This window comes from Leptonotus elevatus, chromosome 1 (assembly GCF_054856555.1).
Source record: "Leptonotus elevatus isolate MCC_2025b chromosome 1, RoL_Lele_1.0, whole genome shotgun sequence".
Taxonomy (NCBI): Eukaryota; Metazoa; Chordata; class Actinopteri; order Syngnathiformes; family Syngnathidae; genus Leptonotus; species Leptonotus elevatus.
Window position 1 is genome coordinate 23,570,420 of NC_141239.1, and position 12,595 is coordinate 23,583,014.

Consider the following 12,595-nt stretch of genomic DNA (forward strand, 5'->3'; position numbering starts at 1 on the left):
CAGCACAGGTACACTTTACACAATCTCATGAGATTCAGTACAATCATTGTATTATTGGACTTTGAAGCTGCGTATAGCTTCAGTGTATCCTACTGAGAGCCGTTTCTAACCTTTTGCTATTTCGCAACAGCAACTCTCAATAGGATGTCGTGCAGCTTTACGCAACTACAAACCAGGGTTATTATAGTTTTGGATTTTTCATTGTAGTTAGTTTTTATTTTGTTTTGAATTTTATTTTATAATAAAATTTTGTAATTCGTTTTTAGGGTGGTTCTGTTTTTATTAGTTTTAGTTATTTAAAAAAAATGCTTGGTTTTAGTTAGTTTGAGTATTAGTTTTCGTTTAAAAAAAAGTTGTGTGCAATATTTAATAAACATCATGGTAAAATTAAAAGAGTAATGCATTTTTTACTTAGTGATGCATTTCGGCATGAGTTAAATGAAAAAGCAGGCGAGCCGAGCACGCAACATTGTGGCCAGCGGAGGTGAAGGTGCTTTTCTATTGGCTGCTGCTAGATGACACTTTCAATCGTGCTTATTCCGGTTAATATCGAAATAGATATACCTAAAATCACATTTAAAATCAACCCCAGTGGCCCATGGATTAAATTAATCACAAAAGACTATAACGAATGATTTTTTTTGCTATAATTCTCGTTAGTTTTGTAAACGTAAAATGCAGTTTCAGTGTAATTTCTGCTATCTTTATTTCCTTTGAAAATAATACTTTTATTTTGAAATGCCAAACCGGAAATTGTGGGCTTACAGAAACTCCGAAAGTTTTACGCAGCAATAGACAAGCACTTGACGGAGCGGCTTTTTTTCTTTTCCAGTTGTTTGCTCTTCGTCGTCGTTCCTCGTTTGCAAAAGCTGAGCAAATGGACAAAGTTGACATAAGAAGCTGTTGAAGCATTTTTGACTGTGATGATTGCCGGTTGAAGAAGACTGCCGTTGATTGAGAGCAGGCCAAAATGGTCAGTAGTATTTTGAATTATATAGCGTTAGCTTAAATGTTTAGCATTAATGCTATGTTTGTAGTAAATGCAATATGTTTGTCTTTTTGTATGTCTGAAATTTTAGCTCTACCGTGTTTTGCTGTTGCAATAAACATCTGTAAAAGTCACTGGACACTCACATCCAATCAATGGGTGGCATATGCAGTTAGTTTTAATTAAAAAAAGAAAGAAGCTTTTTTTATTTTATTTCGTTAACAAAAATGTTTTTTTAATTTTAGTTTTGGTTATTTCTGCAAACACACTCATAATAATAAACATTGACAGTAGCAATCAACAGTGAGCATTATGTTTGATCCGATGTCCTTGTGTTGGATCAGATACATTTTTATAAGAACGTTTGCCTGTTGAAGAAAATAATCAGGGGGAGTGAACTCACTGTCCTCTGGAGGAGTGGATCAACAGAGTAATGAGTGTGGAAGTGCCCGGGCACACGCAGTTCAAAGCCAGCATGGCGTACTTAAACTCTTCCTCACACACCACATGATCTGCGGACAAAATGGACAGCGGGAACACAGTTGTGGAGGTCAGGCAAGCGTGAGCTGCCGACCTTTGTCAGTGCATTTCTGTGTGTGTGTGTGTGTGTGTGTGTGTGTGTGTGTGTGTGTGTGTGTGTGACACATGACACGCTGCATCCTTTCACGAGGCGCCTTTCTTCATCGAAGCGTCGCTAATATCCTTAAAAAGGCACTCTTACGTGATTAAATTGCATTGAAATCCATTAAATGGTCGCTGAGATATTTCCTTTCTGTACTGTAAATACCAAAGTCTGCTTGGGCCACAGAAAATGTCAGAGGATGTTGAAAATACAAGCTCTTTATCCTCTGGCAACACCTGTCAAGGTTTTCCAGTTGCTCCATTTGCAGACTTTCTTGAGTTTGACATGACATTCTCAAACACCGATCGAGCGGTGTCGATAACATTGATGTGACCCCACCTGAGCGGCACCACTCCCGCTTCCAAGTGGAAGGGGGGATGATTTAATTGAATCCCTCCAGTCAGCAGCAGGTTTAATTGATTGAGTTCAATCATGTCGATTGGTCTAACAAGTACCCACCTTTAACCCAACTATGTTGAATCATGGTAAAAACAAAAGGCCCATCCATCTTGACTTCCCATTCGTCAAAGCAGTCAGTAATTTATATCCAGGAGCCCAAATTTATTGGTCCCATCATCAATCCAGAACCCAGAAAAACAAGCTTAAGTAGCAGGGAGAAATATGTGTGTGACATTTTCACTGCAATTACCCAAAGTTCCATTGTGTGCTGATCAACAGAAACGACATTACAAAAGACAAAATGTTCCCAATTGAAATGTTTTCTCTGATGCTCTGTAAACAAACAAAAAAGATCTTTGCACGTTTTAGTCTTACACCTTTGACTAAATTGAGACGTACTTTTCACACTGAAAAGGTAGGAAAGTTCCCTTTGAGTTCAATTATAAACCCTACTAGGGATGCACGATAATGGTATTCTCAACCGATACCGATAAACCAATAACTTAGAACGTGCCGATGTCGATAACCGATAAGTAAGCCGATAAGTGTTTGCAAAATTAACTTGAATACAAATATACTTTCGAGTCCGACTATGAGTACAAATACATCGAAACATTTGTAAAGCACCATGAAGCTGAATTTTATTGACATCTCTGCTTCAAAGACAACCAGTAGCTAATTTTGAATTTTGCCAAAACAAAACAGTCATGTTTTAAAAATTCTACAAAAAACTGTGAGGGTAACATTTTGGGGAGACACACTCTTGAACCACAACAGATGGACCAACGCGGCAAGTCTGTTATTATCGGCGGATTTCTTTATCATCTGGTTTATCTGTTTGACGTCAAATTGGTCAATAATTGACGATAATTATCGGCCACCGATATTATCGTGCATCCCCAAACCCTACAACATTATTATAAATATTATTATAAAAATTGGGGATGAAAACCAAGCCTTATTATAGCTCGATGTTACAGTAAGTTTGTATCCTTCTTTCTCCAAATATGCAATGGCTTGTCCAGTAGTCTTAAAAAGTAAACATTTTGTACCCGTGAAATATAAAGTTAGCATCTTAGGAACATACCGTATCTGTAATTTTTTACGAGGTATCCTATGTTCATTAGCACAGTTGTTTCCTATCTACGTGATGGTGACTCGTTGGATGGTTGGACAAACACAAAAGGCAGTTTTCCTCTGGATTGGCAAAAGCAAACGGGCGATTAATGCTTGCATGCCATTGCTGTGTAATTCTTAATTGTGTTGCGTTCGTTCATTGTTGACTGGCCAGGCATCATAGGGCTGCATTGTGTAATTAATCGGTGGAAAAGCAGCACTGGATGGATCAACTATTGAGCCTCATTCAGCAACAAGCTTCACAACAAATGTGTACTTAAATCCTCCTGATGTAGGATTTTGGCTTTTCTTTCTTTTCAATTCTACTGCAAGGAGCCGTAATTGGTAACAAAATGCATTCTGCATCCCTCACTGAATTCCAACTGACATAACAAAAAACTTGAATGAGCTTTTTGCGTTGGCAACAGAATGATGGCTTTCCTCAGGAACTGTTTTAGTACCAACTTGAAGAAGACTAGCAGCTTTCGGCTCAGAGCACGCAGTCTTGTTATAAACAAACATCTTGCGGCGGGTTTGACTGGGGTGGAAGCCTGGTCAAGTGGAAAGGACAGAAACACGGATGGGGAAATAACATTTTCTATTACAGCAGTATCTCCGAGATCCAATATTCTTTTGCACCTCTTCACCGCTCGCATCTTCCTGCTGTGTTGTTTCCACTTAACTTCTGTCTTTTGTCTTTCTTTTCAATTTTCAACTAACACTCTTCAAGCCTTCAGAAGCAAGCGTATTTTAGATTTCACTGCCAAGATAGATGAGCGTATCTCAATTTCATATTGACCGCTATAGCACCTCCTCCTTTATACCCACCTGCAAACTTGACGTGGAACTTGTTCTCTGGCTTGAGGATCTGCACGTACAGCGGGCAGTTGGGAGCGAAGTCTTTCACCGCCCAGGCTCGCAGGATGGTCTGATGATCCTGGCCAAATTGGAGATGGGCAGCAGTGAAATTGATGGAGTGAGGGTGACACAGGAGCGAAATGGAGCCGCAGCGCTTTCATTAGCCGCATCAGATTGTAGACCTCGCGTAATAATCCTCATCAACCACAGACTGTGCGGAGCAATCAAATGGTGCACACGGCCTTTTAGGGTGTGAGCTGACCTTGCGTTGTGTTCTCACACCAGGGTCAGAGGCCAAACGGCAGATCCAATATATGTCCGCTTTTGCTTTTTACACAGAACGGAGAGAAGGTGGTATATTCGTTCGTTCAATTTTACACAGTGACGCGACATCCTGATGACGTCAGCACCATATGAATTCCTTGTTTGAAACAACTGCACTTAAGAAATTTGGAAGAAGTGTGTGTCAGTTGTTACAATTTAAAAGCCTTACAATACATTGTAGACAGATTGAGCTGGACACCTGCATTTTATTGTTGATTTTTTATTTATTGTGTTTTGGTAGTGCTATTTTAATTTCTAGTTTTAATTGTCATTAATGCATTTTATATGCATGCTACACTCTAAAAAGAGAATTTTCAAATGAATTTAAGATTACAAATTTAATTGCTGACCAATTTAGAAAAATCGCTCCAATTGGTAACACATAATTGAATTGAGTTAATCCAAAGTGAATATATTAAGTTTAATTAATTATAAGAGCATTAAACTTAATACATCCAATTTGGATAAATTTTTGTTTAATTAATTCTTTGGATTAATTTTTAATTAACTTAATTCAAGTGAATATATTAAGTTTAATGAACTCATAATTAATTAAACTTAATATATTCACTTTGGATTAACTTAATTCAATCATGTGTTACCAATTGAAGTGATTTTTGTAAAAGTTGCTCAACAATTCAATTTATAATCTTATAATTCAACAATTCTCTTAGAGTGTAGCTGATCTGGATATCTCCATTTTATTGTTTTTAAATTTGCATTCTTTCTTCCCTATTGTTTTTATCATAGTCCATCCATCCATCCATTTTCTGTACCGCTTGTCCTCACAAGGGTCGCGGACCCTGTTTTTATCATAGTTTTTTTTAAATATGTAAAACACTTTGGGCAGTTTTACTGTATTTGAATGTGCTATATAAATACACCTTGACCTTGGGCTCTGATAATACCTCAGAAGGCTGAGAATTGCCAAGATGCCTTCATTTGCTCTTTATACAGAACGGCAACAAAAGGCAGAAAAATACAGGCATTTCGTGGCAGTGTAAAAGAGGCACTTGCACATCTTTTGATAGAAATCATGGCACATTTTTGTCAATTTTTGGCCTCGAGTTTGTTTCGAGAATTCTAAAAACGGAAGGGTTAGAAAAGCCAAGTGTAACGTACAGCGGCGATACGGTCCACTTCAAAGCGGTTACTGAGGATGAAGCAGGCCTCGGCATCATCCATCCTGCAGGCAGTTAGTGAGAGCGAGAAGGAGAGAATCAAGGGAAGACACAGGAAAGCGAGGCTTTTGTTAGTTTACGCTGGGATTTGACAAAAGCAAATAACAAACAGTGCATCTTTGACGGATGAGATGGGGAAAAGACCAGGAGACAAAAAGCCAGCCCGAGGTGAAGCAGTTGCATTTTTAACAATAAGGATCTTTCATTCAATCGCCTGCTGTAATTATTATTATTTCATGTGGCAATGAAGAATGTTAAAAAGTGACAGAATGAAGGTTTGTGAAATGTTTGTTTTCTATGTTGCCACAGCGACTCACTTGGCCCTCATCAGGTCCTGGTCTTTGAGAGCAGACCCCTGCAGGTAGATGACTCGCTGGGCCCACAGAGGAACATGAAGTACTCTTCTAACCTGGACATCCATTTCTGCCGGGCACAGGATCACCACGTAGTAATCCTGCATACACAAACACGTTTCATACACAACACATTCACATTCCTGACCATACAGAGAGTAATCATCAGATTGACATCAAACTTCACAAAAACTAGAATAATAATAGTTGATCATGTCGTCCCACCTTTTCATTGTGTTGAAATTGTATGAACATGTGATTTTGGACGCCGAAATCGAGGAACATTTGTGTCAGGTGGTAAAGGGATTTCCCAACAATGTCATTAGCTAGTACAAAAAAGATTCCCTTGCGTGAAACAATGAGAAACACAATTTTAGTGGACCTTTGCTAAACTGAAATTCAGGAAATCTGGCGCAGTGAAATGGTAAGAAAATGGCGGCCGGTGATCTGGATTTTGTAACTTCCCTACATTAACTCATTTGCTCCCCAAAATGTATAAATACGTTCTGTCTTACCATGCTCCCAAAGACGTATTTATATGTTAAAAAAACAAAAACGTTTTTGTCATGCTAGAGCATGCAGAAGGCTTTGATGCAGCCTCTGAATTGAAGAGAATGCTTGAATGGTAGATATTACGAAAACCGTCAGCAGATTTGTGAATAATGATGAAAATTAGCTATATTCTAATGCTAATTGTTGCAAAACAGATAGAAATGTACTTTTTTCCCTGATGAAAGAAGAGACTCTAATCTTTCTTTTGGTAGGTTCCATGTTTTTATAGCAATAGAACGCAATATTCTGTGGGCCTTGCAAAATCAGTCAGAATCCAGTAAAACAGTCGGGAGCAAAGGGGGTTGCTTCAGTGAAAAGGGCTGAAAAATGGAGTGAATGAGTTAATAGACTTCGAGGGAGAAAGTAGAGCTACTCTATTTTGTCCTGGCTAATTCTCTGACCAACATCTGAGATCCAATGACAATGATCTTTGATGTCAACAAGTTAACAAGCGCACATTGAGCAAACACACACGTAGTAATCAGCAGCGCGATCTCGCCAAATGCTACGTTTATCCCGGGCGTAGGTCATCAGCTGCTGAGGATTACGGGTAAAATTGTGCCGCGTGAAGCTGTTGGCGACGCACCTGCAGTCGAGGATGAGCGAAGAACTCGTTGAGGAAGTCCATGAGGAGGTCGATCTTGAGGCAGCTGACGCACAGCACCACGTGCTTCTCCGTCTGCGCCCGGTAGCGGCTGTAGTTTCCGCCGGACTTCTGACGCTCCATCCACAGGAAGGCCAGCTGCTCAAACTGTAATCGGGACGACATCGGGACACATTGGCCAGATGGACATTCGATTTAAGCAGGCAAATGAAAAACAGGCCATGTGTTGTCGAGAGTATCCGATTGATTTGGCAAAAGCCAGTCAGGAAATTAAACAGAACTTCAGGATGCAAATTAGCTGGAGATTTTACTGAATTAAATAAGCGGGCTATTTTTGTAGCAGAATGCCCCATAAACATATCAGATATGCTGCTCTGAAAATGCTATCATTTGTGACAGTGTAGTAAAAACAAACAAAAAAACACTGTTTCTTGTTGCCATCATTTATAAGTGACAACATTTACTATACAATACAAGTTGTACCACAGCACATGACATAAATGTGCAAACTCCACAAATATTGTGGCCATGCAGCTCTAAAAATGCAAAATTTCACCACAAAATCTAAAAACACTTTACTTGTCCAAAAATTCAAAAGTGAATCTCACAAAATGGTGGGCATGTTTCTCTAAAAATGCAAAATTTGCAAAATGATCATAATCTTGCGGGGGGAGGGCCGGGAAGTGGAACACTGTTGTTTACCACAAATTTAGTGACTCAATTCAGGCTATATTATTTTCCCAACATGAATGAAATACAAATAAAAGTTGCTCCACAAAGAAGGTTGGACATATTACATAAAAAAAGTGAGGACATGCTGCTCTAAAAATTCAAAATTTTGCAACTAAAGTCATACATTTTCGCACAAAACAAACAAACAAACAAAAACAGTGTGAGTTTCCGTAATTTTAGCGTGGTTACTAACCTTGCCAGGAAGATGAATTCTCGCGGAATTTATGAGTTCAGAAACTCCGGAGAATACATCTTGTACCGCTCCCGCTGATACGTTAGCAGCCGACCTTTTTTAGGTCGGACCAATCAAGCGTTGTTTAGGCATGACGAAACTGATAAGGTTGGAGGCTGCAATTAATTCTGTTCTCACGGAATTACTCACCGTTTCCTCGTTGAATTTGAACAGCGAGAGGCATTTCGTGCATTTTTATCTGATAAAGATAACACCCCCCCCCCTGTTGCTGTTTTGACAGAAAAACAAATCTTGTTACAAAATGTCAAAAATCTTCATCACTTAACAAAATGCTGCAATTTGCACTGATAGTTCTACATTCAGACTGCATATAATTAGCATATAATGACATTCATTTACTAAAATGACGTGTTATAAATGTAAGACTCTTTTGCCCTGCTCACAGTCTTCCATGACACATTCTCATTTCAGTCAACTCTCATACACTTTTCTGCTCTAACAATAAATCTTCCATCACAAATTTGTTTGTCTTATCCCAACAATGGGCTTTGAGTCATTACTTGGTCACGTTGCACCTTGTATTATAGCAATTGTACTAGAGTTGTGATAAATAGCCAAAAGTCTTTTCCGGGCACAAAACACGTGTCAACAGGATTCAAGTAACAATTTGTTTGGTTGCTGCTTTACTGCGTGCGGGGGGACGTGTAGATAAATCATTGATTTTGTGCTGAGAAAATGTCGGCGCCGAGTGAAAAGCTGGCATCCATCTACGCGAATCCATGACAACAGACTGCTTCCTGCGATGGCATCTTTTGTCATTTGTTTACATGAAAACATCTCAAAACAAAATGATAGTCACAGCAATGTAACTTTTGGTGCTAACAATAGCACAACAACGCATGGTTCAAGGTTTGAGCAAGAGAAGAGTCTGTGTGGTGGGTGCAAGTAATAAAAAAAGGGAAAAAACAACAATGCTAAAACCTGATGATGTGGTCTGAGGCTTCCCTGTGTAGGTCATGACAGGACACACACACACACGCACACGCACACACACACACACACACACACACACACACACACACACACACACACACACACACACACACACACACACACACACACACACACACACACACACACACACACACACACACACACACACACACACACACACACACACACACACACGGGCTGGGGGGTTAGGACCAAGCGGAGCCCAAATCTAAATGTCAAGAGGTATTTATGGAAGAGCACAGGGACACTGAATAGAAAAGGGCATGACATGGCATCCACATTGTCGTTAGCTGGTGCACTTTTATTTCAATGATCTTGTCCATATTTCTCTATTTTGAGGATTCTCTATTTGCTGGTGAAGATGTAGCCATGTGGCGTGAACAGGAACAATGTCGGCCAGCGGGTCTCGAATTGCATTGAATATAAAAAACAAGTCTGAAAAATGTAATAATAACTATTTTAAAAGCTACAATGATAATAGTCATCAAATACAAAATGATATCATATATGAATGCTTATGTAAAGGCAACATTTAAAAAATATATATATTGTGGTATATTTGTGTTTTAAAATAAAATAAAAAGTTTTAAATTGTTAAATCCAAATGTTCTCACTCTGCGGGAATGTTATTTCACAGCTCAGCCAGCAGCATCTGCTGTAACAGCGATCAAAAGTCTTAATTAAAAAAGAGAGCAAAATAAACATTTTGATTAAATATCCAACATTGGAAAATAGTGCAGTTTGAACTCCATGTAGCGCACAACATTGTGTATGCAGTTTCCAGTTACATTATGTTATCCTATTAGCATAAAGCTTTTTATGCAATTATGCTATTTGGCTAATGAATGACCTAAAAACAACTGTGTGAAAGAAAGTACGGCATAGTAAAATGTACAGTATAAGAATGAATCATCCGGTCTGATTTTCGGCACAGACACCTTCCTCTCTTTTATAGCTGTCTGCATGCACACACACACACACACATGCACACTGAGGATATTCTTTGTATTAGCGATCATTTGCCTGTTGGGAGACGCGCCGTGATTGGGAATTGTTAGGCTGGAATGTAACTCACACTTTGGTCAAGTTGTTCCGTGTGTGTTGTGCTGCTAAGTGTGTGTATGGGATTTGGGGAAGTGAGTGAGTTCTGGGAATAAAAATAGCGTTGCAAATCAACGTAGGATGGATGAAATGAGTCACCTCCTCCGTGTGTCTGAGCGAGCTCGTCTCAGTGTAACCTTCGTTGAAACGAGTTTACTAGGCTAAGTGTGCAATTCAATCTCTCAATATAAGGCATTGTTTTAAAATGACTATTATGCAATTTAAAGTAGACAGCCAAGAATAACTTGTATTGGTCTCGCTCTCTTTGGCAATACGTGTGCTGCTCTTTCTTCTTCTTCCCACTCTCACTTTCTCTCTCACCTGTATGGGAAGCACAATGAGCGCCACGAAGATCATGATGACCACCAGCAGCTGCGAGGGCCAGATCTGCGGGGTGACGTCCCCGAAGCCCACCGTGGAGAAGGTGACCACGCAGAAGTAGAGCGAGTCGAACAAGGTCAGGTTGTTGCCGGCCCGCTCCAGGTGCTGGATGCCGCAGATGCTGTTTTGGTGACCAGGTAAAAAAATAAAAAATAAAAACATCACAGGAAGCTAGCATGCTGGGGTTATGCACTCGCTGGCCACTACAGTGGGTGCACCTGCATTGAAACGCCACCTTTTTACATTATATTGCTATCTATAAGGTGTGAGAGTGTTACAGTATTATTATGACTATTTTTTTTGGGGGGGGGGGCATCTTAAGTGCAGTTATAACACAACTTCTTCTACTACTACTCTACTGAGAACATATTTACTAGAAACTAATATCCTTCTGGGAGTATTGAGATGACAATGAATTATGATAATAATTATAATATCAATAGTTATTATGTTTACTATATTAGCTTAAAAAAAAAGTTTACTGTCAAGCTAAACCTCAAACAAAAATAATTATAGGTTGTGTTTAAGCAAAGTGCGCATCTCGGCAGCGCGGTGCGTTATGGGTAGGCCGGCTGGTAGCCTGCTACCAACTTTTTATTGAAAACTAATGGAGTTTAACGGGGGGGGGGGGGGGGGGTGATGATTTGGACCATTTCAACTGTTGGAAAGTTTATGTTTTTTAAGATGTTTTTTAAACATGCATAGCGTGTCGTTAGCCCTCTGTCGGGACACTACAGTTAAGCTTTTTTAAGTGCTTAATATTTGGCTGAATGTGTGCACTTTACCGGATGTCGGACCGAGGAGGGACACTGGGACGCGAAGGAAGAGACGGGTAGGATCTTTCTTCACTGAGGGGGTCAATTGGGGCTTGAAGCAGGTTCTTAAATGACCGTCACTCCATTAGCTCCGTTTCACACACGTCTGCTAGCAAGCTTTGCGATGCTTCCGTCTGACAAAATAAATGTGTTCAAGCAATTTTCCATTTTAGCCTCTTTTACGTCTGTTTGTATCTTTCTTTTGTGTCTGAAAATTGGGAAGAGTGAAACGGAGGTTTACAAGCGTACCCTTCCGTCTTCTTGATCTTTGCAATGTTTTTTGTGTGCCTATCAACTCCATTAGGACAGTTAAAAATGGCACAAAGTGCACCTGTCGTTTTGTCACTTAAGGCTGAAAGCCGTTTAAACAATGCTTGCAAGCTTTTAAGGTGCACAGCTCCGCAAACACTTTCAGCACTCCAATCACCGCCATTCAAAAGACGGCTATTTTGGTAACCATGCTTTTTTCTTTTTTTTTTACTTGATTTTCACGCATGCGTAATGGTCACTTCGCTTATTTAAAAGAGCCACATAACTTATTTGTAGAAAAACCTGTGTAGCTTAATCTTAACAAACGGGTACTATACTGCCCCCAAGTAACCAGGATGCGTTCAATAGAAAGAGCTGCGCAATATCCATTGAATTGAAGGAGAAAAATTGACAAAAACTGTTCAATTTTTTTCATTCTATTTAACTGTGCCATTATTTTTATTTTTAAAAAGCATGCCACTCATTTAACTGGAGAACGACGACTTGAGATACAATACTATTTTGAGTCGGAAACAAAATCAATTTGTATCTCCACGTATTCCGGCACCGATTTTGTATCCATCAATCAATCCATTAGAAACAGGTTGCAGTATAAACATGGCATACTGAGAATTGTTGTCTCAGACAACACTCTTGTGCTGATCACTGCGTGTAAATGCTGTCAGACCAGAAAACTTCTTTAATATGATGCAAGACATCTCTTATTGGATATCTTTAGCTTTTGCAGATGTACCTAATAAAGTGAAACACCCCTACTGTTTTTCAACAGTGGCTTTGCTGGTAGGCGGGTGGATGCCTTCCAGAGCTAATGTGTGGAACAGTGCATATTTATATAGTCTTAAGTGTGTGCAAGCAGACCATTGTTGCCGTCTGTATGGGATTAAAAAAAGGTAAAAGTCTGCCTTGAGATTCGTCATCGGCGCTGCAGCTGACTGTTAAAGATGAGCCCGGCCGTTCACCAGTTGTCATGTCAAGTCGCTATCTCGCACTCACCAATTATCTCTCTGCTTTTGTCTTATTCCCCGCTTTCTCTCTCCCTCCATCTCTGTGTTGCTGCATGTATCACCACATCATTGTTTGCTCTCCTTTCTT

The 12,595-nt window shown here is 39.6% G+C and overlaps 1 protein-coding gene and 1 long non-coding RNA gene across 8 annotated transcripts in view; one reads left to right on the forward strand and one right to left on the reverse strand.

The window, feature by feature from the left end:
• Nucleotides 1–12,595, reverse strand: part of kcnt2b (potassium sodium-activated channel subfamily T member 2b) — a 58,517-nt gene that overhangs the window by 12,112 nt on the left and 33,810 nt on the right. For all 3 annotated transcript variants that reach the window (XM_086085901.1, XM_086085894.1, XM_086085910.1), the window contains 6 exons: nt 10,359–10,539; nt 6,980–7,144; nt 5,806–5,942; nt 5,430–5,493; nt 3,954–4,062; nt 1,392–1,500 (listed from right to left, as the gene is read on the reverse strand). In XM_086085901.1, the coding sequence (XP_085942027.1) occupies nt 1,392–1,500; nt 3,954–4,062; nt 5,430–5,493; nt 5,806–5,942; nt 6,980–7,144; nt 10,359–10,539 (765 nt within the window). The remainder of the gene's footprint in view (nt 1–1,391; nt 1,501–3,953; nt 4,063–5,429; nt 5,494–5,805; nt 5,943–6,979; nt 7,145–10,358; nt 10,540–12,595) is intronic.
• Nucleotides 792–12,595, forward strand: part of LOC147181309 (uncharacterized) — a 28,880-nt gene continuing 17,076 nt past the window's right edge. For 3 of the 5 annotated variants that reach the window (XR_015096117.1, XR_015096129.1, XR_015096123.1), the window contains exons 1-2: nt 792–973; nt 5,798–10,555. This is a non-coding gene — a long non-coding RNA (uncharacterized LOC147181309). The remainder of the gene's footprint in view (nt 974–5,797; nt 10,556–12,595) is intronic. The other 2 variants (XR_015096135.1, XR_015096141.1) reach the window with 2 other exon arrangements.